Source organism: Nothoprocta perdicaria, unplaced genomic scaffold, assembly GCF_003342845.1.
Source record: "Nothoprocta perdicaria isolate Ctin4 unplaced genomic scaffold, notPer1 scaffold_12, whole genome shotgun sequence".
Lineage (NCBI taxonomy): Eukaryota > Metazoa > Chordata > Aves > Tinamiformes > Tinamidae > Nothoprocta > Nothoprocta perdicaria.
Genome location: NW_020454316.1, coordinates 748,818 through 776,059, shown reverse-complemented (window position 1 = coordinate 776,059; position 27,242 = coordinate 748,818). Strand labels below are relative to the sequence as shown.

The following is a 27,242-nucleotide window of genomic DNA, read 5'->3' as shown; positions in this document are numbered from 1 at the left end:
TGTGTGAATATCTGCCTCGGCGCCGGACAGCTCGGAGTTGGAGATGTGCGGTGTTCTGCTGCCCTAGCCCTGCGCAAGGGGAGCGAATCCTGTGTGCCGCTGCGGACAAGCCCTGTCACCGAATACCCTCTGGGAAATGGCTGGCTTTTCCTAATGGTGCAGCAGAATTGAATTCTCCCGCATTAGAAACCTAAAAGGAATTTTTGTGTGTGTCTAACAGCATTTTCCCTATAGACCTGCATCCCTGGCAGCCGGGTATCTGCATGGAGGCTCTGCAGTGTGGTTTCTGAATCTGTTCTGCTTGCAAACAAGCCACTTTGGACAGCGTTCTCCGGCGTGTTGCTTGTGCAGAGGCCTTGCCCAGGCCGACGCCGAGCGCGGCGGGCGCAGGACACGGTCCCGCTGTGGCCCTGCGTGGCCGTGGCTGCGGCCGCGCTGCTCCTGCCCGGCGCTGGGCCGGGGCCAGGGTCGGCCGGCGCTGGGACGCGCGGCTCGAGGCCCTCGCGCCAGCGCCGGGGTTTGGTGCAAGCAGATGGCGCGGGGCAGCGGGAGGGACGCCGCTCCGACGGCCCTTCCTACCCCGACTGCGCTTCTCATGGCAACTCCCCAGCTCGCTTCCTGGGAACTGCTCCCAAATGATCTTTCTAATCTATATCCTCTATTTTGTTCTTCCTTTCCTTTTCCAGTTCTGTGCATGGGCCGAAGCTCGGCTGCGGGCGGGCGCCGTTCCTGCCGCGGGCACAAGGTAGATTCCTGCCTCGGCGCGCAGGCAGCCTGAGCGGACAGCGCTGGCTTTGTCCTCGGCAGCGGCTTGGCCCCAGGAGCGGGATCGCCAGGCAGGATGCTGGCGCTTTGGGTCTGTCCCCGCCGCCCCGGCGCGGGCGGGACGCGCAGGGTCCCCGCGGCGCGGCGCGAAATGTCCCCGTGCTGCCCGGCTGGGACGGTGTCCCCGGGAGCGGGGCCGGCGCTGCGGGCGCCGGGAACAGAGCAGCCCTTCTCCAAACCCCCTCGCCCCGGGCTGGGCTCTGGAAATAGTGAAGAAACTTGTTTTCTCGTGGGTTACTATTAACCGCGTCCAGGAGGATGAGAATAACTGGAGTGTTGCGAAGGGCAGACTGACTCACTTTCTACTTCTCCTGTAAATTTCCATTTAAGTTTCAGTTTAAGCTCAGGTATGAAGGGAGTGAAAGCTAGTAATTTATGACAAAAACTTCTATTTTAGATCACTGTAGAAGAACTCCCTTCTTAATTGCAGAAATTATAAGGCTGCAGTTCTTGTAAAGGAATACTGGATGCAGTCGTTAGCTATGAATTGCCTTTCAGATACTTCCCTTGGGAGGCAGTGAAAGGAGCTCTGTGAGGCCCAGCTCGAGGCTGGGGTGCTCGGGGGGTCATGCTCTCGGGGCTGCTCGTGGCCATGCAAGGAGCCGGGTCCATGGCCCCGGCGATGCCGCCTCCTGCGTGCCTGGGGACCTTGGTGTCCCCAGCTCAGCTTGGCGCCTCTCGCTCTTGCGCCCATCAGCTGCTGCCTTCCTGCTGCTTCCCAGCACACGTGTTCTGTCGGCCCTATCCAGGCTCCCAAACTTGCTGCTCATGTAGTTCCTCATGTGCAATTTCATATTTCTGATCATCACGTTTTGCCCTTTCCTGGACCTTTCCAGGCCCCAGAGCATGGAGATGCGAGTGCTCCTCTCCCAGACAGGCTCCTTTTCCTTCCCTGCTCCCAGTCCCTGCGTTGGTGCCGCTGCAGAGCGGCCGTGTGTGGCAGTGGTGGCCGGGCAGCTTCCTCGCGCTGGGCACGGTGACGTACCAGGCTCCTGGGCGCGTGGCCGCGGGTGCCAGCTGCACCGGGCGCTGCAAGTTCCGCCCTTGGCGCAGGCTGCCGGGGTGCCGCTTGGCTTGCACCGTGTCAGAGCGAAACAAAAATACTTCTTGAAAAAGCAAGGGGAAAATCATGTGAGTTGCTGGTGGCAAGTCAGCACTTAGAGACGGTCCAAAATAACGTGGCTCATCTGGTGGCTTCTGGAGGGGAAGCACGGGGAGGAGAGCGGGAGGCGGGTTGGCCTCCTCAGCCGAGCACCGGGACGCCTGGAGCACCTGGGCTGGTGGATGCAGGGAGGAGGTGCCGGAGATGGGAACGGGGAGCTCTGCTCATGGACACGGCAGCGTTTTGGTTGCAAGGCAAACGTTCCCTCCCGTGGGAGCGGCGCGCACCGCCCGGGACCGCGCGCTGCCCGTGCCTGTCCCCGCGCGCTCCCGCTCGCGGCGGGGACCTCGGTGCCGGTGTGAGCGGAGTCTTTGCAGAAAGAGCCTTTGAGCCTTGGGCAGGGCTTTTGCTTCCATGTTTCCCTCTGCAGCCGCTCTCCTCCGGGCCGGCCGCGCGGAGCCCTGAGCTCCGGCCGCGCTGCTGGAAGACGCTCTGTGGTCTGGCGGAGCTGTGGGATGCGAACGGTCCACGCCAAGCCACCGGTGCCCTGAATTAGAGCTGAAAGATGCTGCGATGGGTCCATATGGAGGCTCCTAAAATAATAGCTGTCAGCTCGCTGCGCAGTTGTACGGGGTGCTAAAGCTCTTGGCTTTCACAATGACAGTTAGCAATTGAAAAATGCTGATTGTCTCCAGCCAGACCTAAGTGTGGATGTCTCTATTCCACAGAGATGTGCCTTGAGATGCTCGTTTTCAAGGCCATGAACTTCTAATTACCAGAATATCCCTTTATTTGATTTGATCGGAGGGGCTGTTATTACCCATGTGTTATTAACAAGGCCGAGAGAGTTTCTTTTAACATAGAGAAATTTCACAATGTTTCTGGGGCTCTTAAGTGACTCCCAAACACAGAAGAGCTCACAAGCATGTGCCCATGTGCGGGACCTCTGGGGAGGGGGTGCCCACGTGTATGGTTTTGGTGACCAAGGTGCCTGTAAATGGACCCCTGGTCTATTGTTTCTTGCTTTGGATGAGTCTTTCCTCTAATAACTGAGGCCAACGGACGCCAAGAAGACAGTCTTCCCATGGCTTTGGAGGCCGTTGAGCTGCTGCCCACTCTGCAGGGCGCTTGTGGAGGTCGCTGAGCCCAGCGGGTTATTGCACGTTCTCACTGAGGCTGTCTTTGGTGGCCGGGCCCTGCTGCCGCGAGCTGCCGGGCCGTGGCGCCTGGGTGTCCGCGCGCACAGCGCGCGCCCTAACGGGGCCAGCTTGGGGCCCGACCGCCGGGATGGTCCGAGGTGCCGACACGTCCCCGTTGCGGGCAGCGGCGGGAACGGGAGCCGTGGCGAGCCGGGGCTGCAGAGAGCGCGGCGGCTGCGCGGGGTCAGTGCTGCACGGGGTGCGTCCTTGCGGTGCCGTCCGCACGCTGCCCTCGCTGCCCACAGCTCTGCATCCCCTGCAGCCCCCGGGCAAAGCGCCGCCCCCGCGCGCTGCTGCTTTTCACTCTGGTCCCTGAGGATTACGGCAGCCCGTTGCCGTCCCGGCAGCGCCCGGTGCGCCCTGCGCTTTGATGCCGCTCTCCTTTCCCGGAGCCTCGCGCTGGGCCCCTCCACTCCCCCCGAAAGGAAGTGAAAGTCGGTTCATTCTGCTTTTTGATGTCGTTTTGCATAGGGGCTGTGCTGGGGCTCTCAGCAGGGGGAAATATTCTCTGCTTTCTCTTTATTTTTCTGGTCAGTGCTGTGGCTTCTAAATGCTGCCTTTAATACCGTAGCAAGGAGCTGGTGTCTGTGGAGGGAATGTGCAGATATAGGTGCTGTGAGATACAGCGGGTCTGGGGCTCCTTTGGCTCCTCCAGCAGCACCGCTGGCAGTGGCAGTGCAGACCTCGTGGGACACTGTCGAGCTGGCACCACGTGGCAAATCTGCAGGAGGGTTTAGTGGCATCGGCCCTTTCCTTGAGCGCCTCTTACAGTCGCTGTCCCGGGTTTCTGCCCCTGTCTCTGCCCAGGTTTCCCAAGGTTTCCCTGCCCAGGTTTCCCAAGCAGGGCTGCACCCAAGGATCGTGGAAGGAGCAGTGTAACCTTCCTCCAATGACCGTCCCTGCCTGCACGGGAGATGTTGTCGTGGACGGAGGCTGGACCTTGCTGTATGCTTGTGCTCGAGTCGCATCAACAACCTCGGTGCCCACTTTGTACCCTGTAGGGTGTAGGGCAAGGTCTTGGAGAGTAGCTGGAGAGCCTGAGCACGCGCTCCCCAGGTGTCTGGTGCGCTCTGTGTGCGAAATGTCCCTTTAAATTTATTTGCATGGCAGTAACGGACTCGGAGCTGCTCTGCAGCGGGGCCGCTTGGGCATGGGTTAACTGAGCCGTGTTTGAGGAGGGGTGACGTTCAGCCCACTGGTGTCACAGCAGTGTAGTCACCATCACTTCTGTGCGTCGTGGAGCCCCTCTGCACCGCGGCGGATGCGGATCCCGTTGCTCTGTCCTGGCTCGGTGCAGTCTCCCACCTGCCTTCATGCAGAGCTGCTCTCTCATGCACTCTCCATTGGCACTTTCCATTGGGAATGCACTTCCCTTGGGCGCAGGTCACCCTGTCTTTGCAAAGGTTGGGAGATGGCCTTTGTGTGCGCAGCGTGCTGCTCCAGCCCTGCAGGACCTGATTTGCCACCAGCCCTCGTGGCGAGGATGCATGAGACAAATGCAACCTCTTGGCATCCTAAGAAAGCAGGAGCAGCGTGGAACAACGCAGCAGTCATTGACGTGAGCTGCAGATAGTGCAGGTGGGAGCTGTGCAGGCAGCAAAGCCCCATGAAGCCCGTGCAAACGGCAGCGTTTTGGATGCAGGACAAGTGCTCTGAGGTTTGACACTGCTCGAGCAGCGTCTCTGCAGGGCATGCACAGCGTCTCTGCAGGGCATGCATGCTTGGTGGCCAGCGTGGGGCAGGTCAGCTCCTCTATCTTTAGAAGTGCTCTCTGATTGACTCAGGTTATTTTTTCAATATTTGCAGCTGGGTGGCTAGTCATTTTCTGCCAGTACATTTGTTAAAAAGCACAGGTTTTATTGCATGTTTGTATTAATTAAATGAAAGATCTATTTATAGGGTTGCTGTGTCTTCTACGCTTTCACTTCCTTGGTTGTGTGGAGATGCGCGTGTTGCAGCTGAGCATCCGTGTGTCTTCATGCCAGAGCGCTGCTGCGTACATCTTGCAAAGCTCTCGCCTGCTCTTCTCTGCCCTCGCCGCACGTGCAGCGCTGCGTTCGCGTGGCACGGGGACCCGTGCAGCCCCGCTGGGGCGCTCCTGTGGCTGCTGGCCACCTCTGCCCTCCTCCCTGACCTGCTTGTCTCCCTTGCACTTAATAGACTGGGTTTCCCGTGGTTGTCTGCATGGCGTGCAGGAAGTGTTCCCTGCGCTAGAGCGCTCTGTGCATGCTCCCTGCTCACGGCAGCCGGGCTTCCCTGCACGAGCATCTCTGCTCTGCAAGGACTAGGGCTGTTCCTGTTCCTGCCAGTGAGCAGAGCTCCCGGGAGCACCGGCACCGGGAGCCCTCTATTCCTCGCGGGATTTAGGGCCTGTCCCTGCGGATACTGCTTTGCAAATGGGTGCCCAGGGTTTATTTGTGTGGTCATTCCTTACCTGACAGCAGTGCTGATCAGTGATGCACCCGGGTCACCCGCTCCTGCTTAGGGCACTGCAGCCCCTGCTCTTCCCATGCTGTGTATGCTGGTCTCAGGTGTCCCCCTGCCAAAACCCATCCCCAACCTCGGCATCCCGAGCCCTGACTGCTCCGTGTTGCTCTATGACTGATTCTTAATAACGTCCTTGGGTTATTTGCCATGTCCCACTGAGGGTAATGGCTTTGTTGAGAGCCCAGGGTATTTTGGAGCGTGCTGGTTTGTGTGAATAGTTTTAATTAGTTACATTCTTAGGCTGTGGTTTGCTGCGCTGACTCACTTCCAGATCTCTGATAATTTGAGCACATGACTTAATTTCAAAGAGCAGAGCAGAGATGGAAAGGGGGAGAAGCGGTGGCACCCGGGCGCGGGGCAGGGTTTGCTCGTGTAGCATCCGCGTGTAATTATAGCACAGCAGCTTGGGGGAAGCCTGGGCGAGCGGGACCGGGTGAGACGGAGAGGCCCCGAAGGTGGAGATTTCGGCTCCTGTGGCTTGCGGGGGCGCAGAGCCGAGCGCTCGGGTTGCTCTCGGCCTCCCCCGGCGCTGTGGGGACCTCGGCCCGGGCATCCCCCGGTCCATTGGAGCGGATCCATGTCAGGGCCCGCTGCCCGGGGTGCCCCAGCTGCGGTGCCGCTTCCCCGGCGGCGCTTGGGCTCTCACTGGTGCCTGAGACGACCTGGGTCGCAGCCGGCACCTGGCACCGCTCGCGCTCGGTCCGCCCGTCACAGCCGGCAGCCTCCAGCTGCGCCGTGCCCTGCGCTGGCCCCGTGTCCTCCCGCCGGCCCCGAGCGAGCCCAGGCCAAGGGGTGCCGGGCGCTCGCTCCTGCTGCGTCCTGCTCGCCCGGGCACCGGGGATGAGCTCGCAGGGCAGGATTGGGGCTGGGAGGGAGCAGAGCGAGCACGGATGCTCTGGAGCTGCTCCGTGCCTCTCTGCTCTGAGCTTCCTCTGCCAAAATGCTCTTTTCAGCAGTGCTGCCCCTGTGCGCAGCCAGCGCTGGAAATCTCTCCCTTGCCGGTGCTCCCTCTTCCTCAGCATCCCATGTCACCGGAGCAGCCCCGTCCTGGACGCCGCTCTGTGCAGGAGGTGGAGGCTGGTGCAGGGGAGGCCGGCCGGGTCGGAGCTGCCTCTCCTGAGCGCTCTCCCACTCCAGTTCTTCGTTAGCAGCGTGGGGTCCCTGGGGACGCTGCCCTGCAGCGCGGAGGCAGCGCTGCATGGGACCTGCCCGGGCGCTCGGAGGCGCAGCCGCCGCTCCGTCCCATCGCTCCTCTGCGGGACAGCCACCACCGGCCCCTGGGTGAAGGCTGGGGGCAGCCCCTGCGCTGTCCAAGCAAAAGTCTTACATAGAAGCCAGACTTCAAGTGCTGGAAATAAAATAACTGTCAGCAAACACGAGGTTGGAGGAGTTACTTTCTAGGGCCTCTGTGCGAGCTAAAGCTCCGCTTGTGACGCCCCCTTCCTGGGCCGGCCCGCTCGGGATGCTCCTGTGCAGGCCGGTCGCCCCGCAGCCTGCGGGAAGATGCTCTCGGTGACTCGTGCTGCTCTTTCCGCTATTCCTTGTGCCGAAAAGGGTCCTTGCTCCGGACCTGCTACTGGTAATAACATTTGCCGAGGCTTTTCTGCCAGCGGGTGGGTGGGAGGTGTGTTCCTCATGTGCCCGCTTGGTTTTGCTCAGTGCAGGGTCCCGCGGTGCCAACGCGATGCAGTGTGAGCAGGAGCTGGGTCACTGCTGTCAAACCCCCCATTAAATGCCCTGCTCGCGGCTCCTGAAACGTGCTGTATCTTTCCTCTCCCGCCTGCTGGGCTCCTGTTTTTATTGGTGTGCGCCTGCAGTGCCAAGTGCATTGGGGCTGTGACCTGAAGCCAGGGGCCGGTGGCGTTCCTGGCGCTGAGGTTTGCACCTCCAGGGACAGGTTGCCGTGGCTTGGTCACTGCCAGCCCTCAGGACTGCAGCTCCTGCAGCTCTGCACGCTGGTGTGCACCTCAGGCCGCGAGCTCAGGCCGCAAGCAGGTGGGAATGCCTCTGGAGAGCACGGGAGCTGCAAGGACAGGTGCCACCAGCTCGTTTGAGACCACGTCACTGATAACACTTCACGCTTTGAGTGCAGGCTGCAGCTCGCAGTGCTGCAGGAGGACGTTTGCAGGCGGGTCTTGGGCTTTGGGGCGCACGATGGACGCGGTCGTGGCCGGCACTGCGGGCGCTGGGGTGGCCGCTCCGAGCCCAGCGGCTCCGTGCTGGCGGTGACTGCGTTCCCACTCTGCCTACCTGTGAAGGTGACGCTCCGGGGACTGAATGTCATGCGCTAAAATTGCGGGCAGCGCCTGCCCTCGTTGCGTGCGCGGCAGGTTGCTCTCCGGGTGCGAATCGCTCCGCGGTGCCGTATGGATCGTGCTGCCGTCCTGCACAGCGCTTTATTACACGGGGACGGTGAAGCCCGGCCGCCCTGACGTTGCGGGGAGCTGCTTTCTCCTTGTTTTACCGGCTCTGCTGCGTGTGCCTGCCAGGAGAGAGCAGCCAAACGGGCTTCGGGAGAGCCGCTCTTGGAGAGCACGTCTGGGTGTCCTGAGCTTTGCTCTGCGGCACCGTTCGGTCACTCTGGGGTTGAAAAACAAACACCTTAATCCGGCAGAGTGGGGAAACAAGAATCAGGTTTCACTGTCATCATCATGATTTGCTTTTGATTAAACAGAGTTGCCACCTAGCAAATTTGACCTAAAAGTTGACTTAGGATGATTCTGCTGAAGTTTGATCTTGTTTTTTTTTTTTTTTTTTCCTAATCTTTGTATTAGTAGAAATGATGGAATCTGAATATTGCATTACTAGCTAATCAGGAATCCATTGGAGAGAGCTGCCTGCTATTCCCAAGGGAGGGAAAGTGCTAGTGTGCTGCAAACTTTTCCTTCTTGTAAGTCCAAAGGAATGTTTTCTTCCCCTGAGAAGCCTTCAGGTCGGTGCTGTGCAAGCCTTGTCCCTTGTCTGCAGGCAGCAGTGCCCCTCTAATCCCTGCTGGCCAAACAAGGTTTTTAAACCTGCTCCTGTTCCCGGATTCCTGGGAATTTGGGGGGACTCCCTGGATGAGCGGGGGGCTCCGCATGCCGTGGTGCTCGCCGGCCCTCCCCGGCACCGCCGCGCGCGGGACATGCGCAGGGATCCGCCGGTGGAACAGGGAGCTCCTCTGCGGCGGAGCTGCCCGCCGTTGCCGTGGCAACGCATTCCCTGCTGCTCCAACACGGATTTCATTCTTTCCCCTCTCTCCACTGGTTGCGACACTGGGATGCGTTTTTTGGTGGCGAATATAATAGTCTTTCAGATGGCACAGGGAATTCGAGAACATCTTCCCCTAGATTAATGAAAGAGCTGCCTCAGCTCCCAAGGGTTGGATGCGATTTTTTGCGTTTTTCCCTCCCTGGAGACCTGCCCTGCAAAGGCAATTCCCAGCGCCGCGTGCCCAGGCAGCCCTGCCGCCCCCGGGGATAATGTGGACCCTTGGGGACGCTGGGCTGGCTTTGCTCCGCGCTGCGGACGCCCTGCACCGCGCAGAGCAAAAACACTGCCCTGACCTTCCCGCTTTCCATGCGGGAGCGTTGCGCAGGTGGCAGCTCCCCGGGGCCTGCTCAGGCTCACTTGTTGGTATTAATTTCATTGGAAAATGTAATTTCATTGTGCCTGCAAGCGGTGTGTTTTGAGTGCCGCGCTGGTGCAGTGGGTGGGTGGGCTGGGGAGCGAGATCCGTGGCTCTTGTTGCACGCAGGACGTGTGGCAGTCAGCGGAGCCCCTCGCACGAGGAACGACGGTTCCGCGCCAGGGGTGAACGAGGCTCGGGATCGAGGCGCCTGGGAGCCCTTTGTGCTGGGGGTTTTACAGGCACCGTCCCAAATGCCCCCTGGTCCCGGGGGCAGCGTGCTGAGGGCGAGGGGTTGTTGTGCAGGGGATGCCCCTCCAGCTTGGCACGCTCCGGGCACAGGCATGTCAGGGCAATGCTGCCGTAGCAGGAGGTACCTCGGTGCTGGCGGGCGCCTTGTGGTGCCCGGGGCTGCTCTGCTCCCTCCGGCTCCGCAGGCTGCTCCGCGAGCTGGTGCCGTGGGGCGGTGAGCAGGACCCTGCACCAGGGCCGCTTGGGCTGCAGCCGCCTGCTCGGGAACTCGCTCAGCAGCATTAAAAATAAAAGCAGCAGAAGACATTTGTGTTGAATTATAACTTTCTGGGAAAGAGCTGCTTCTAAATGACAGCCCCTACGTGCTGACATTTTCCGTGCAGATTTTAGGCTCCAAATTGGGACTCTGGGCAGAAGGGGGGCTGGGGCTGTAGGAGGCAAGGGGTCTGGCTGTGAATGGGGAGGCTGTGGGCACCTCGGCTGCAGGGAGCTCATGCGGCTCCGCGTCTCGGCCGCCTGCAGCAGCAGCAGCAATGAGCTCAGTGGAGGGAGGCGCAGCTGGAGCCAGGCTGGGCTTTAATGCCTCCCCTCGGCTTTTGGGTGCTCCAGAGCCTTCCCGCTGCCCTCCGGAGCCAGGGATGTGCTGGGGGACTCCTGGGGGTTGTCCGGCAGCTGCTGTGGCTCCTGTGAGCGGCTGGCTGCTCCGTGCCCCAGCAGCCTCCCTATTGCACCGCGTGCGAGCAGCTTGCGGCGGCGCGGGGAGCTTGTGGCACGGCCAGCGCGAGCACGTGCTGCTGCTGCATGTGCAGGGCCCGGCCGCGGCGAGCTGCACCATGCGCTCCCTTGGAGCCGCCTGCTGCACGTGGAGCAGGGGCTGCACAGAGCAGGGCCTGGATGCAACGAGCTGCACCTCGCGCTTGCTTGGAGCCGCCTGCTGCACACGGAGCACGGGGGTCTGCCCTGCACAGAGCAGGGCCTGGACGTGCTGCTCCCTCCCCTGAGCCCTTCAGGTCCCGAAGGGGCAGAGCCAGCTGCTAAAAGCAGGTTTTAGCTCTGCCCTCGTGCATGGGTCTCCTTTGCTCCTCCACATGCTCCAGAGCGCTCAGAGGCCCAAAGGGAAGAGAATTGCATTGCAAAGGTGAAAACGCTGGGTTTGCATCATAGTGGAGCAGGATGGTAATTATTTATGGCGCTCATGCTGGAATAGGGCTGAGGGGACAGAGGTGCCGTTTCGGACCCCTGAGAACAGCCGTGTCCCAGTAATGATGAACAAAGAGCAGGATGCTGGGACTGCTCATGGAGAACCGCGGTGGGAGGCAGAAATCCATGTGATAAGGAAGGATGTTTAGCCATCTACACACACCCCGTTGGAAACTGCCTCTGCAGCGAATTAGCATCCTGGTAGGGGCTAAAGCAGATGAATTTTATGGAAAACACCTTTAGTGGGAGGGTGTTTTCTGCTCCCGAGCCTGAGGGGCAGCGCAGCGCTTCCCGGGGGTGGCTGCCAAGCGAGCGTGTCCTGCGCTGAACCTGCTTCCTTTTCTGCGGCTTCGCTCTGCATCAGCTCCGGGATAAATAGCCTGTGTGGTACGTGGTGTTGCACCGAGGGGCCCTATTTATTCTAGCTCGCGGAGCTGCGTGCCAAAGTGTCTCGTTCCGTCGCGAAGCTGCGAGGCCGCCGCAGCGCTGGGAGCGAGCGGGACGCGGGAGCGGCGCGAGCGTGGCCGTGCTGAGCTGAGCGAGACTGGGAGAGCGGAGCGGGGAGAGGGGCCGGAGCAGGGTCCTCACCACGTGCCCTAGCCGGAGGGGACCTTGGAGAGGCTTTGGAGCTCGGCCTGGTAGCAGGGAATGAGGAGCGGCTGCAGCTTGGGATGGGGGATGTGGAGCAGAGGCTGCTGCTCCGAGGTGGCCCGAGGTGGTGCCGGGACGAGCTCGCGGGATGCTGGGTGTGGGGAGCTGGCTCTTCACCGGAGCCCCAGCAACGTGCTGCTGTTTATGTAAAAATAACAACTCTTCCCAAACATTGATGGCTCTGCCGCGCTGCAGAGCGGGTGCTGAGTGCTCAGGAGTGGAAGAGCTGCCCCCAAGCAGCTGCCGATGGCGAGGGAGCGCGAGGCGAGCAGCGCAGGGCTGTGTGGCAGCTCCGTCCCCGCGGGCCCGGTGCGGGGTGCCGGTGAGACGGAGGCCCCGAGGAGCCGCAGCCACTCGGCGTGTGGCGCGGGGCCGGGGCGCTCACCGTGCCCCTTCGGCAGGAGCGCGAGGGCAGCGTGGTGAGGAGCTGTGCAGCGGGGACGGGGCCTTGCTTGGCCCCCCACCAGCCCCGGGGTCTGTGTGCACCCAGCCCGGCTGGGGGTGCGGGCGCGTGCGTCCCCACCGTGCGCTCCGGGAGCACCTGCAATTCCTTGGATCCTTGGAGCTTGCAGGCACGGACAGGCACCTCTCTGGTGGGCCTCGTGTTGCTGCGGTGCTGCAAGGTGCCCTCGCGTGCGGGGAGCGGCGATGGCTCCGTGCGAAGCCGTCGGGAGGGACGTTGAGGTCCCGGTGCCGCGGCGGCAGCGTCACCTGCACGGGCCGTCATCTCCGCGGCGGCTCCTCGTGCGGCGGGGCGTGCGGGCGCCTGTCGAAGGCAGCGGCCCCCCGGCTGCTGCAGCGGCTGCTCGCGCCGCGGTTGGCACCGCGCGCCTGCACGAGCCGCTGGAACCTTCTGCTGCTTCCGCCCTTGGCGGAGCGGGTGGTTTCTGGCTGAGTGGGGACGTTTCTCTCTTACCCGCGCAGCGCAGGGGCTGGAGGGGCTCGCCTGGCGGTGCCAACAACATCAAACAGGGTGGGCTTGAGAAAAACGCCCGATCTTGGGTCTATCAAGCACCGCAGGAGGGCCAGCCAGCAATTTCAGGCAAGCTTAAAGATTTTATTTCCCCCTTTAGGATCCTATCTATGGGATTTTTTCTTCCTTCCTTTATTTTAATAAAGCAGACGGGATATAAAGCTGCCTCTGGGCTGGCTGCGTTGGCTGTGCCGAGAGGGGCTGCGCCCAGCAGTGCGAATGCCCCACAAAGCCGTGCCCCTCGTGGCCACCAAACCCGTGCGCGTGGGGAGACGCGGCCCCGTGCCCCGGCACGCAGGGCGAGCGGGGCTGGGGAGAGCCCAAACTGCCTCTCCAAACTTCATTAAAAATGCAAATGGATCCTCTCCCTGGGACAGAGCTGCGTTAAGAAGTAGGGCATATCATAAACATTAATAAAGTCGTATTGGCCAGCAGGGACGTGCATGTGGAAAGCGAGCCAAGAAAGCTCTTTGCAGAGCTCCATATAAATAAAAGGACTCTTCTCTCTTTCTCTTTTCTTCCCGTCTGAAAGCTGGCAGCCCAGATAATGTTTTAATTGAGCACAGTGGCATGTAATTGCGTAGGACCATTGCCCAGGAAGAGTAAATCTAATTCCCAGCGTAATGAAGTTTCGTGCATGAAGCAGAGGCTCAACATGCTGGATGCTTGGAAGGAGCTAAAGCAAGATTCTCCTGCCTGGTGACTGCTGAAAGGCTGCAGGGCAGCGGGGTTTGCTCTCGTGCTGCCTGCCAGGAGGTGCTTTGGGGCTGCCCTCCCAGGCGCTGCTCCCGCTCCACTCCCTCCGCTCAGCCACCCTTCCCGGCCGGCATGGCCACCCGCTCCGTTTTTCTCCCCGTTTTAGCCGAGTACAAAATCCTGGGCTTTTCCCAGTGGGAAAAACTGGGAAAGGGAAGGCAAGACCCCGCGGGAGCTGCGTGCCGTGCTGCGGGTCCGCGCGTGCTTTGTCCCGCCGCATCGGCAGCGATCCCATTCCTGGCCTTGGTGGCAGCCAGCGGAGCGAGCGGATACCACCGCTCCGTGCCTTGGACGGGTTATCTTAACGTCCTATCCGCGTGGCAGGGAATGGGCTGCCAAGCGCGCTGGGGGGCAGCCCGGGGGGCAGCCCTGGGGGCCGTGCAGGCAGCCGCGCTGCTGTGTGCTAACGTGCAGCGCTCGGAACTGCCACGAGGAAACGGCCCGTTCCCACGGGAAGGGGAGCGGCGAGGCCTGGGTGCCACGAGCAGCACCCTGCACCGCAGTGCGAGCCCCATTCCTAAGATGGGCCCTTGGGTGCCACCCACTGCTGCAGCAGAACAGGCATTGTGCCGGTCTGTGCCCAGCTTGCTGCTGGGTTTATCCCAGAGCCGGGTTTATCCCAGAGCTGGGCAAGTTGTCTGTCCGTGGAGCCTGAATCACCCTCCCGCGTCCTGCATTGGAGCTGCCCGTGCCCCGTGACGCTGCTGCCCGCTCCCCTGGGAAAACTCCTACTTCTAACGAGTGTCTCTCTTCCCTGATTGGAAATTTCCTGCATCAAGTGATTTTTTTTCCTGCCTGCTCCCAGCTCCCCTCTTGCTCCTGCTGTGAGCAGAGCTTTAATGTCGGCCGCTCCCTGCGCCTTTCCAGGGAAACCAGTGGAGCAGGGCAGCCCCTGGGCTGCGGGCGGCGATGCGGGCGCAGCGAGGCCGGGAGGCTGCAGCGCCCGCGGTGCCTGCTGCCCTGCTCGGGGTCATGGTGCTGTTTGCAGCACCCCTCGGCATGCTGCTGACACCCCGTTTCCCCATGCATCGTGCGGGATCGGAGGTGCTGACGGCTCCGAAATGCAGCTCCTGTGTGGGTGTCCCTGCAGGCTCTATCCTCGCTGCTGCACGTGCCCCTTCCTCCCTGCCCTGCGATGAGGAGGGTTTGGGCTGCTGGCAGAGCCCACGTCTTGCACAAGGCTCCGGGGGCAGCGGCGAGTCCCCTGGGCCGGGGGCGAGGGCGGCCCTCCCTTTGCAGCGCGTTAGCGCGCCGGAGGCGCCGCGGGCCCTGGCACTGGTAGGCAGCGCTGAGAGCGGCTGTCAGCTCGAGCGAGGCTGGGGAAAATCAGAACAACTTGTTCCCTAAACAAATCCCCAGCAGATTCTGCAGAACACGGGAGCCTGCGGCTGCACGGGAGCGCAGGTCGCCCGCGCGCCGCAGCCAGCCGCCCTCTGCAAGACGCAGCCCCAGCGCTGCAGCCGGAGTGCCTGTGCTCGGAGACGCGGGGTGTCCGCAGCCCCATGCACAGTGTGGAGCGGGCTGGACCCTGTGGGTGCATGGGGATCCACTGCAGGGCTGCACTGCTGCTGGGCCATCCCCTCCGCCCAGTGTGGAGCTCGCAGCAGGGCACAGGGCAGCCCGCAGGGCCGAGATCGCTGCCGCGCTCCCTGTGCCGCAGGAGGAAGCGGCTGGAGCGCCGAGATAAAGCCCAGCACGGCGCTCAGCCTCGGCGCCCGCTGCCTGTGGGTCCCATTACCTGCACAGGAAGCGCCCGGGTGGTCGCTGAGAGCAGCGGGCTCGGGCCGCGCTCGCCCTTGCCCAGCTTGGCGGAGCGGCAGCGCCGCCGACGCCAGGGAGCTTGGAGCCGTCTGGAGCCCGCGGGCTTCCTGACGCGCGGCGCGCGCGGGTGTCGGGAGTCGTTAGCCTGCGGTTAACGATGCTGTCAGGGCAGATTAGCACCCTGGGTGCCTGCCTGCTGGAACAGGCTGCCTGCTGGAGAACAGAACCAGCCGCGCGCTGCGGTCGCAACGGGGAACGGGCAGGGCTGGAGCGCAGGACCCTGGGCTGGTGGCACAGCTACCGGCGCGGCCGCGGCGTGAATGAGTTCAAGGCAGGAAGCCCCTGGCTCCTGCTGCTCTCAGCAGAGCCTTGGCTGCTCCATTGCCGCGTCAGGGTGTATCCAGGAACCTTCCCAGCGCGGCTGTTTACAGTGATCAACCCCTCGGGATGTGGCGTCGCAGGGAGCGGGCGACGGCAGCAGCAGGGAAGTCGTGGGTTCTGCAGCAGCTGAGACAGCGCTTTGCTGCTGTCCTTGGGACTTCTGTGCTGCGTTTCCTGAAAAGCACAAGCACAGCCGCGCTGCCGCCCGTGCGAGTGCCAGGGCCGTCGGGATGCGTTTATCGGAACGGCCCTGCAGAGCCTGTTAGCAATGCAGGGAACACGGAGCGAGCGCCGGGATCAACCCGGGGAAACCTCTGTCTCGGAATGAGCCCATGTGGGGAAAGCAGTGACTGGCCCCTCGTGTGCAGAGATGCAGGGGTGGCAGGAAGTGCCCGGGGGCTGGGATGGGGCTGGACAGCGAAACCGGCCCAGCCGGGACGTTACAGTGCAAGGACTCGCCGAGATGCTCGACAGGGCCCACGCTGCTGAGCCAGGCAAACGTGCTCCTTCCGTGGGGTGGGAGGTAATAAACCCCTGCGCGGTTGTTTTGCTTTGGATAGTTTCCTTTAATAATTTTCTCCAATTGGGGTTGCTCTGGGTTATTTAAAGTCTGCTGTTAGAAGCACAAAGGGAACGCAAGGAGCGGGGCTGCATCCCGTGCTGCAGGACAATAACGTGAGCCCATGCGCCATGCAGCAATGCGCCATGCAGCAGCCCTGCACCATGTACAATGCAGCAGCCCTGCACCATGCGCCATGCAGGAGCCCTGCACCATGCGCCATGCAGGAGCCCTGCACCATGCACAATGCAGCAGCCCTGCACCATGCAGCAGCCCTGCACCATGCTTGATGCAGCAGCCCTACACCATGCACAATGCAGCAGCCCAGCACAATGCAGCAGTCCTGCGCTTGTGAGCAGCTCCTGGCGCCGTCTCGGTGGGACGCGCTGAATTCTTCACACTGCTGTGGCCAGTCCCTTACCCACCCGCTGCGAGTTCCTGGGCAAGCCAAAGTGCTGGTGCAGGTGCCTAGAGCAGCTCCCGGGAGCTCCCTGGGAAACAAGAAGTGATGCTTCTTGCCAAGAGTGCTTGGAAAATTTCTCATTCGTGTGACTTCTTAGCTCTGAAAATAGGATATCCAAAGGAAATGACTGCTTTGTCTTACAGCATGTGCTCAGCAAAAACTCCTCTCGCTTTAGTCTTCAGGAACAAATAGTTCCTGGATCTCCAGTTTCACGGAGAATGAATTTTTATCTCAGTTATGAGGCGTGCTGGCCAAAGCCTGCGCGCGTGCTGCACTCCTTCCCACGTGGGCTCCCGGCCGTGGAGCTCGGAGGTGCTCCGGGCTCGCGGAGATGATGTGATCTGTGTGGGGTGCCTGGCGGGGTGATGGATCGGCTGCTGACCATGGGCACGTGCCAGGCACGGGGTCGCGCCCGCCCGCAGTGCCTGCGGAGTGCGGAACGGGGCTGGGAAAGGGCTCTGGACACACCAAACGCGTTTGCCACTTCTCCAAGGGCTCCTTGTCTGTTCACTCGAGGGAGATGCGCTCAAGCTGGAGCCACCCGTGTGGTTGCTCACCCGTGACTTCTGCCCTCACAGACGCTTGCACAAGCCCCACTCTCCTAAGCAGATAAATCCAAGCTAATCCTAAGGCAGATCCATGCGGATCCCGTTGCGTTCCCGGCTCTTGAGGCCACAGCTGCCGCTGCAGAGCCAGAGACGAGGAAGGGGCTCGCGGGGAGCAGTGGGGTCGCCGCGCGGCGCCGCGGGACCCTCTGCACCCTCCTCCCGCAGCCTCGCGGCACCCGCTGATCCCGGCTCTGCCGCCCGTGACAGGCGGCTTTTGAGGAGCAGTCATTCACCGCCGATCACATCTGGGGAGGCGTCACCGGGGTTGCCCTGGCTGTGTCGGCCGAGCCTGATGCGCCGGCTGAGCGCTGGCAAACGCTGCCGGGGCGGAGAGATGGAATACGGCCCGAGGCCAGGGCTGGAAACGGCGGCGGTGCCGGGTCTGGAAGGGGCCGTGGTGCTGGGTGGCAGCCCTGTGGGACCCCGCGGGACCCTGCACATGGGTGGCAGGTCACCCAAATCTCAGGGAGGCTCCTTACCCAGGCGGGCGCCTCTGGAGCTCCTCGCTTGGTTGAAGGTGAAGGCAGGGTTGAGTGTTGCTATTTAATTAGCCAACTCTCTGGTTTTGGAGATAGGAGCCTCTTCCGAATGTCCAAAGTTAAGGGGGTATAAGAGGAAGAAGAGGGGAGTGAAATTCCCTTTTCTGCCTTGGAGATAAGTGGCAAATGCGGCTTTAACTGAATTGTATTATTAGTGCTTTGGGGACTGGGTTTTTATCTTCCCTGCATAGGATAATACGCTGTTACCGAGAGGACTGAGCCGTCAAAGCAGGCTGGCAGCCCCGCGGAGCGGGTGCGTGATTGGGGTGGGAGGGTTATCGGCCGTGGGAGCTGCCCGGTGCAGGACGGCGCCCGCAGGGAGAGCTCCTGCCGCGTCCCGGAGCCCGGCCTGCAGCTCCCCTTACAGTCTCCAATTACCAGGTCACCGGAGCTAACGGAGGCTGCCAAGTTTCTAATGATGATCTTCTTGTCATGTGCGCTTCCCTGCCTTCTTATTTCCCTCCGCACCTCCTCTCCATCCATGAGATTTTAATTGAGCCCATCTGCAGTTTTTGCACCGCCGGAGCTGTGCAGGGGTGCACGGGCTCCCCCGGGACCGCGGCTCCCTGCCGCTAATTGCAGGGCTGTTAATCGGCTCCCAGGGGCCTCGTCAGCAGGCAGCCGCTCGCGCAGGTGTCCGAGGTGCAGCCAGGGCTGCTCCCACTGCAGAGACGCTCTGGCCTCGGAGCTGGGTCCCATCTGCTCACAAAGGGACATGCGGATGGAGCGCGCGGTGCTGGCCGTGCCCGACTGCGGCAGCTCCATGGAACCCCAGCAGCATTCCCGGAGTGCCGGGCCGCCCCGCTGGGACGCGAGCGTGTGCCGAGGCCGTGCCGAGTGGCTGCGGCTGCGCGGGACACAGCGTGGGCTTGGGGGCGATGTTAACACGGAAAGAAACAAGCTCCAGCTTGGAGCAATTACCTGCTCGTGTTGCTGCAGCATGTCACCTGGCTGCAATTAGAGACGGGAAAATAGCCCCTTTCCTGCCTGCATTGAGGGCTGCTGCTGGGGCGCTTGCGTGGGCAGCGGTGCTGGTTCCCATTGCCTCTGCGTGGCTCCAAGCGTGGCTGGCGCCGAGCGGAGCGAGGAGGACACAAGGAGCCGGTACCGCGGTACCGCTGCCTGCTCCGCGGCCCGAGGGGATGGCCGAGGATGCAGCAGAAACTGGATGTGCCGCTGCCACAGCCAGGGGACCGCGAGGAGGAGGAGGAGGAGGACGGGCGGCTTCACGCTGTTCCCTGCGAGCTGTAGGCGGCCGAGCGCGCTCGCAGCACCCATGTCCCTGCGCCGTCCCCCGCTCCCGGTGTCCCCGCGGATGCGCGGCCGCCGTCCAGCGCGTGTCGGGGAAAGCCGGATCCTGCCTTTTCCTCGGGAGCACCCGGCGCGCAGCCCTCCTGGCGCGCAGGGACAGCCGTCTGTGCATGGTGCCGCAGGCAGGGCCCGCGACGGCGCGGGGCTTCGCAGCCTTCCCCCCAGCACCGTCCGCTGCGGAAACGGGCAGAGGGGCCTCGGGAGAGGAGGGGGCCGGCCGCCCTTCCCCACGGCCTTTTCTTTCCTCCTGGCTGTTTCCCATAGGAAAGGCTGAGGGAAACGGCCGCCCTCGCTGCTCTGTGCTCCTGTGCAAGGAGCCCGCGAGCACCGGCCTCGACCAGCCCTGCACCTGCAAAGCCCACATCCGTGCGCGTTATTCCCGGGGGATTCCTATAGCAAAGGACCCCAGGCTCGCGGCTGGGCACGTTCCCTCCTCCTGGCTCCGGAGCTGACAGCTGAAAACCCCCTGGAGCCTGATGTGAAGTTAAAGATATTTGTTGCGTTGCAAGAACTCCAGAATGCTTTTAGCCAAAGCTGGGGATTAAATCCAAATAGCACAAATTTTAGCTCAGCTTTTCTTCGTGTACTGTAAATGATTAAAAGCTGCAAAGTGCTGTCAGAAATCTAGGACTTCCCCTCCTGGAAACCTTCTTTCCCCTCGTTTTATGATTGCTGCGCTTCACTGGCTTTGATGTAGCAAATCTTATTTTTTTAAATGTGGGAAGGAGGCTCGTGGGCTCCTGTTGGCTGTGGTGTGTGTGGGGTGAAGCTGGGCTAATGCTTCTGACCCCAGAGGTTTGTCCAAAGTAGGTGGATAAATGTAAAGCTTCTTTTAAAATCATCTTTTTATTTTTTGTTGCCTTTTCCTGTGGATTTGATAACCAGTGCTCCAGTCTATTTGCTGAATATCATGTTATTTGCACAGTAGAAACATCATCGAAACGAAAAAATTCCCCAGAACTGGAGCTCTGCACTGCTACGTGCCTGAAGAAATCTGAGAGATTTGTGATATTAGAGCCATCTGCCGAATTGTGGAGCTGTCAGCTCCCTGGGGAGACTTTAACTCTTGCCCGGGTTCGATCTGTAGAGGGACCCTGGTGGCTCCCTCCTGCATCCCGCCAGCTCTCCGTGGGTGATAAGGGACAATCCCTGCTTATCTGCTGCGCGGCGTCACCCCGGCTGCCCGCTGCCCGGGGGGCGACGAGGGGCCTCGCTCGGCCGGGCCGGCGTTCCCTGGGCGAGGGCAGGCGGGAGGATCGGAGCAGCCTGCCCTGCGCTGCCCACCCGGAGGGCTCGGGCGGGCTGCGCCCCTCTGCGAGCGGCGGAGCACGGGGGCAGTTGGGGACGCGGCTTTGCAGCTCCTGGGGGTCTGAGCTGCGCTCTAGGCCAGGCGGCCCCTGCGGATCAGTTCCTAGGCACGCCGTGCTGTATTCCTTGCTTTCCTAGGCTCGTCCTAGGGTTTGCACGTCCCCGGCGCTGCTGTGCCGCTCAGCCCGGAGCGGCGCACGCTCTTCCCGGCGCTCGGCCTCGCCGGGGAGGCTCGGTGCCACCCGTGCAGCGCAGGGCTGCAAACGCGCTGCAGCGGTGCCGGGCGCCGCGGGAGGCCGTGGCCTCTGCCCCTCTGCAGGGGCTGCAGCTCTGCTCCCGGGGCAGCCGCGGCTCCCCGTGTCCGCGGTAGCGGCAGCACCACAGGGCAGCGCTGAGCAGTCCCACCTTAGGCAATAACAAGGAATAAAACCTAATGCTTCACTTTTGTTGTATATAAATGACTCGGGACGTTTGTAGTTCATCAGGGGCATTTGATAACTTTATTATGCATATAATAAGATTTACAAACGAGCTGACTAATTAGCAGCTGGGGAAAGCTGCTGCCGCTCCCGAGCTGCCAGAGATGGAGCCTTAAAGCCCTGGTCATGGCCGCGGTGCCGCTGGCTCCCGCAGCGCCGCCCCGCGCGAGGGCCGAGCTCAGCTCGCCACGCCAGGCACGGCACGAAGGGTCTGTTAAATCTCCTTGCCTCTGCTGGGGAGGATGCACGCCGAAGAATTAAGGCAGGATTACTTGCATAAGCTCCTGTACCTGAATAATTCCATTGGCTGCGATTTTGGGCTGCTCTTGTTTTTGCATGGATCACGCATGTAAATGCTCGCAGCGGCTCTTTCCAAGGCATGCAGTGTTTTATTCTGAGTTTTGGGTGTAAAGCCCACACCGCTGCAATCAGCAGAGGGCAACTTGTTTACTTTGCGTAAACAGGCAAGGGTTATGCTTCATCATCTCCAAATGGATTTTCATTAGCATCTGTATTAATATTGATTGCTGAGGAAGCCACTGCTCCTGCTCAACATTCAGTTGGAGATCCCTTAATTGACCTGTAGTATGTAACGTTGTGAAGACACTGCAATTATTTTTCCAGTTGAAGAGAAAATGCTGCATTCCTGGTGTATTCCTTGGGCCCCTGCTCAGCGGGCAGGCGGTGTTAACGGGGTGTGTATATTTAATGCCTTCTTTAATAATTAAACTCTCCAGTGAAACCTTAAAGGAGTACGAGGAGAGGCTGTAACCAGAGCCCGGGCTGTTTGGAGCCTGCAGACCTTGCCTTCCAAGCCTCCCTTGCCCTTAGAAACAAGCATTTCAGCTCTGCTGCTCGTGCAAGTTAAAGATGATAAGTTTTCTGGGTTTGTGGCCTTGCTGGGAAAGGCGGGAGCGCAGAGCCGGGGCTGGCGCCGGCGGGGGCTCCGGGGGGTCTTGGGGAGGGTCCCTGTCCCTGGCCCCGACCCTGCTCGGTTCCTCCCCGCTCCTCCAGCAAAGACGTTGCTGCTCCTGCCCCTGCCCGCTGCAGAACCCGCTGTGCCCAGCCCGGCGGTCACCTTAGCCTGGAGCCAGCTGAAATGATGTCAGCCCCGATGGAAACTTCTCTTGCTGCAGATTGAATTTGTGCGGGTGCTTCGGAGCGAATCTTTGCTAATAGAGTTCTGGTTCCTTCCTTCCTGCTTCCCAGACGCCCGTCTCCGTGTACAAATGATAGGAGCGGAGAACAGTGTTTGCAAGGAAAGGTCTTTTCGCTAGGCACAGAAAGGCCAGCGAGAGGGGAGGCTGCTGGCAGCTCTCGAGCAGTCTGTGCACTTCTTTTTTCCTTGGTGATCATGAAAAGTGTGCAAAGGAGCACGAATTGGAAGCTGGATGCAGCAGGATGCAATAGGGGGATTGTGAGTTTAGTGGTGAATGTCCCTTAGGTGTCCTGTGTCACTGCAGCTGACACTCGTGTCCCCTTTCCTCGCTGCTCTGCTCGCTTTGTCTCCTCAGTCCCTTTGCAGTGCGATGATTTGTGAAGCCCGTGTGCCCCTTCTGGCACAGAGCTTGCACAGGGCACAGCCGGAGGGCTCGCGGCTCCGGGGTTCCCTCCAGACACCCTCTTGGCAGCTCCGGCCGTGGCGCCCCAGGACTGGCTTTCCCGCGCTCTCGCAGGGTGGCTGCGCGGTGGGCGCGGGCGGCGCGGAGCGGCGTTGGGACGGGCGGCGCGCACGGGCTGGGGCAGCGCCCGCGCCCCGCGCCCCGGGGTGTCCGCTCAGGCAGCCGCGGGCTGGGAAACGGCCGCTTCTGGTGCCGGGGAGCAGGGGCTGTGCCACCCTGCGCCGCCCGCCGCTCCTCTGAGCCGCTCCTGACGCTTGTACCCTGGTCCAGCGTTGAAATTCTGCACAGCTTTATTTACAGAAGCCTCCTTAGCGTCCGAGGTGCCTCTTGTGGTAAACTGGGGCCGATAGCGTTTTTCTTGGTTGTGATTTAAAGCAGCAGTTTGAAGCAGGGCTCTGATGAGATGCTGATGGGTGTTGCTGCACAGGCAGGGGCTCCCGGGCGGCGTGGCGGGCGCGTGCGGGCGCGCGGCCCTCACCCCCTGCTCTGCTCTCTCCGCAGTGTGCTGCTTCGTGGTGCACAAGCGCTGCCATGAGTTCGTCACCTTCTCCTGCCCCGGGGCCGACAAGGGCCCCGCGTCCGACGTAAGTAACCGCCCGCCCGCTCCCTGCCGTCCTCCCTCGGCTTCCCGGCCACCCACGCCGCCCTCGTGCCCAATGTCGCTGCCAACCAACAGACTCCAAAGCGTGGAGTGCTGCTTTAATAACAATGACAGCTATTTTAATCTCCCCGGGGAAGATTTTGGGCAGCTCGCCACAGGCTTGCCCCTCTCTCCTGGCAAGGCTTGGCTCCAGGTCCTCATTGATTCCTCTGGCCACGAGCAAAAACCTGAAGGAATCAACAAGGACCGACTGAGATGCTGAAAAAGAAAAAGAAGGGGGGTGGGGAAGAGGGACCAAAATACTCCCTGCAAAGGGGAAAAGCACCCGCTGCCTCCCAATGGGCATCCCCGCTTGGCAGGACGGCACCGCATCCCGGCCGGGGCCGCGGGGCCGGGGATGGCGCGTGTCCCCTGCCAACTGCCGGGCCTGGGAACGGCACTGGGGGCACTGCCCGAGACAGCGTGTGCGAAGAAGCTGCTCCTCTCGCTCCCGTGCCCCTCGGGCCCCGCCAGCCCTAAGGACGAGCTCTGCTCGGGAACGGGAAGCGGCTCCCGCGGGAAGCGCTGCCGTGTCCCGACAGCACCGGCTTTGCAGGGAGCTGCTGCAACGCCCGAGCTTTCCCGTGCTCTGTTGTCGTTAATAACCCCGGCATGGATCCAGAGCAACCTCTAATTATGTCAAATGCTGATAGGATCTCGGTTGTAGCAATTTTAGCTGTGCTTCGCTCTTTTGGGTTTTTTTTTTTCATGTAAGTGCAGCAATCTGGTAAGTGTCTCTCCCTTCAGAAGTATTAAAATCCAATTAAACCTTGCAGAAAGAATGGGTTTAATTTATAGCATTTGTTTAAGCCTTGCAACGTGCTTCATTACGAAGGGCCACGTGACGTTGGCTGGGGACGGTGGCCGCGTCCTCGGTGGCTGCGGGCGAGCGCGCTGCGACCCCGGCCCGTGCCAGGCTGCTCCGGAATTCCCGCTCGCAGAGCCCGCCAAGAGAAAACAATATAGAAACAAAAAGGAGAAAAATCTAACTTTGGCTTTTAATCTCTATGTCTCTTAGGGTTTCACAGTTACTGGAGAGTCAGGGAGGAAGCTTTTTGTTTGCATCCTGTGAAGTGCTTATGGGCGGCAGGTGCTTGATGTTGAACACCTGAGTGGTTCTGCTGACCTAAATGGAGCTGTGGTGGGGGCTTTGCCCGCTCAGTGTGCTGGGGTGCCTCGTGAAGGGCGGCTCGTGTGCACTAACCTGGGGCGAAGCTGCTGTTTGCAGCCCGCAGAGCACAGCACCGCGCCCGGGAGATGCCCGAGTCCTTCTGTGGCTCCCGCTGGGAGCAGCGGTCTGTGCCACCGCTGTGTCGGAGCCCCTCGGCACGACGTGCCCGCGTGTTTAACCAGCGCCTCGCGAGCGTGGTGCTGCTGCCCGGGAAAGGAGGGCTAATTGCTCAGCCCTGATACGGTCCTCAAGGTAGAATTAATTGCCTCGTGCAATGGAGAATGGGGCTCTAAATATAAACGCTGGTACTGCAGATGCTGGGGCTGTTGCTGTTGTGGTTATTTTTATGTCATTGTTGGATTTTATTTATTTAATTATTGGGTGGAGGCGATATAGCTGGTCTGTGTTTGGGTCAGGCTTGCTGAGGTCCGTGCACAGTGCAGGGCTGACTTGCTGCAAGCCAGGAATTGGTGCAGGAATCTGCAGGCAGCGGCTCTGGGCGGCGATCAGGATTGGTTCCATAGCTGCTGAGCGGGACAGGCAGCCCCATCTGGGCAGGTGTTCTGGGCCAAAGAACAGAGATCCAGCCCAAAGTGAGCGTCTTCCCATGTCCCACCCTTCCCGTGCTGGCTCCGAGCTCCAGCTCTCCGGAGCGCTCCGCAAGAGGCAGAGTTAACGGGACCTTCCAAGCTGCAGTTTCCTGAAGTGCGGCGGGGTCTTTGGGAACTGAAACCGGGCATGGGTAATGTGATGCACTTGGCAAACCTGATTATAGTTGGAGCTATTAGTAGCATGCACAATTATTTAAATTATAGACAAAATCATGAAAATGACCTTCTCTGCGTTATCCTGCTAAAGGTCAGCTAATCAGGATGCATCAATAAATATCCGAGCAGCTCTAGGAGGGTAGCAGGCTGCTGTAGCTTCACTTTCATTTTGCATTTTCCCCGCGTTGGCAGCCTTAGCAGGGGCTGGCTGCGAGGCTCTGGTGCTGTCATGTGTTACCTCGGGTGTTTCCCTGCTCTCTGCTTGCCGGAGGCAGGATCATTTTCCTTGTCTCAAATGCCTCCTTTCCTGAAAAGCTCCAGAATTGGGTGTTTGCACTGCAGGAAGCATCGGTGTCATTCTCTTTTAGAACAAGAGAGCAATTTCAGAGAGAGCGTGTTAGAGCTGTGGATCACCCAAGTATCTTGAGAGTCAAGAGCAGGTCAGCGCGACGCTCTTCTCCTGCATCCCCGTCCCTTCCTGCTGGGTGCTGGTCCCCAGGGGTGCTCGGAGCAGCAGGCACCGAGGTGCCTGTCACCCCGCTTTGCTAGCAGGCCCTTGCCTTGCCTTAGCCTTGCTTCTGTGTCCAGCACAGAATTACTGGGGGGAAGGAGCTGGGTTTGCAGGTGACGCACCAAAACCAAGGGTGAGTTCTGCCGGGGAACGTTGGTGCTGGAGAGGTGACCAAAGGTCTTTGCGTTGAGCGGTTCCCTGCACTCCAGTGCTGTGGTGCTGCAGGGATTTTCCCCGGGGAAACGTGAGAGCGAAAGCAGGCGGCTCGGTTTAATGCAGGTCCCTTGGATGCATTGCATTAGGCACAAGGTAATGACAGCTGACGGGCTGCATTTGCTGCCTATTGTGTTGCTGAAAGCGCTATGAAATTTGCTTTAAAACGGTCTTTTCACATGAACTGTATTAATTCTTCCTCAAAAGAGATCAGTTAAGGCTTTCTCTGCAGTGGGAAGCGCGGGTGCGTAGTTCTGCTCCCCGCGGAGCGAGCAGCCATACGGGAGATGGGTGCCACAGGGCGCTCAGGGCTCTCCGTTAAGGACCTGTCCCTGGGAGCGACAGGGAAGGTCAGGACGCAGCCGGTGACGCCGGTGGGACGTGGCGGCTGCTCCGTCCCTCTTCCCTGGAGGGAGACGGGAGATTATTCCAGGCAATTTGGAGGTTCGCGGTGCAGCGAGCCTGGGAAGGTGTCCCTGGATGTGGACAGCTGTGACCCGCTGCTGTCCCTCACCTGGCACCAAGAGCAGTGGGGCCGGGGGTGCCCTACTGGGATACCCGTGTTTCTCATTTCAATCGATTTGGCTCCGGTTTCCACGGGTTGCAAGCCGAGCTGTGTGCAGTGCTGTCCTGGTGCCCGCGCTGCTGCTCGCAGCTCCGGAGAGCAGGAATTTCCCCAGGAGCAGCCTGTTTCCCTGGGAGCTGGCTGCAAGCGCCTGGCCTCTGAGCGCTGAGGTGTCCTAGGGGCACGGAAATCACGGTGCTTTTCCTGCCCAAACCCGCTTGGTTGACGTGGAGCTTGAGTCGTGTCCAGCCCTGCGGTGGCTTTCTCCAAACCAATTTCACCTGGTGTTTTCTGTGCTAAGATGGAGCTGCACACAATAAATCCCCGGGTGAAGCTGTGCGTTGCCCTCACTGTTATAGCAACCAGGACAAGGAGGCTGGACCTCGGTGGCTCTTGGACGGGGTCCACAGCCGTCGGCGGCCGCTGCCTCAAGCCCATTAGCTGCCACTCCACGGCCAGCTGGCACGGGCAATGCCAGCGCTCCTGGTCCCCTGCCAGTGCTTGATGCAGGTTTATAACCTTTATGTTTTATTTTCCTCCTAGGACCCTCGGAGCAAGCACAAGTTTAAAATCCACACGTATTCCAGCCCCACCTTCTGTGACCACTGCGGGTCGTTGCTGTACGGGCTCATCCACCAGGGCATGAAGTGTGACAGTAAGTGTGTGACCGGCCGAGGACGGGACGAGCGGCTGGGGCCCCGCGGGAGGAGAACTACGCAGGAGGGATGGAGGAGGAGGAGGAGGAGATGATAGAGACAGGTTATTTCCCAAATTAACCCGGTGCATTCCTATTTAAACCGCCTGTGAATACACACCGTCTGCTTACGCGTCTGCTTACGGGGAGCCGCGTGCGCCAGGGCTCGCCATGTGCTGCCTTTCTCTTAAATATAGAAGCTGGTGGCTGTTCGGGGAGCAGCATATTCGTTATCGCCCTCAAAGCGTGACCAAGAAGAAACGATTTTGTGTAAAAATATATGTAAAGGTAAAAACACAGGGGTTTAGTGCCCCTTCTTAGGCTGTCGTCCCAGCACTGCACCCCAGGCATTATAGAGGAGAAGTCTGTTTCATCATTAAAACTGGGGTAATTAGAGCTAAGGTAACTGAAAGTCTCTCCAGGCGAGATCCTGCAGTTGAAGGCGCTGGTGCGGGCTCCCCGCCTGCCCAAGGACCCCCAAATGTGCCCCATAGAAGGAGGCCAAACTCCTCCTCCTCATCCACCCCAGACATCCCGAGGGCTATGGGAGGTGCGGGCGGTTCCATCCCTTCCTGCGCCCGAGTGTGTGCTTTCCTGC

At 60.7% G+C, this 27,242-nt stretch overlaps 1 protein-coding gene across 2 annotated transcripts in view; it reads left to right on the top strand.

Annotated features, from left to right (window-relative positions):
- Window positions 1-27,242, top strand: part of PRKCB (protein kinase C beta) — a 69,612-nt gene that overhangs the window by 10,162 nt on the left and 32,208 nt on the right. For both annotated transcript variants that reach the window (XM_026054041.1, XM_026054040.1), the window contains exons 3-4: window positions 22,585-22,667; window positions 26,494-26,605. In XM_026054041.1, the coding sequence (XP_025909826.1) occupies window positions 22,585-22,667; window positions 26,494-26,605 (195 nt within the window). The remainder of the gene's footprint in view (window positions 1-22,584; window positions 22,668-26,493; window positions 26,606-27,242) is intronic.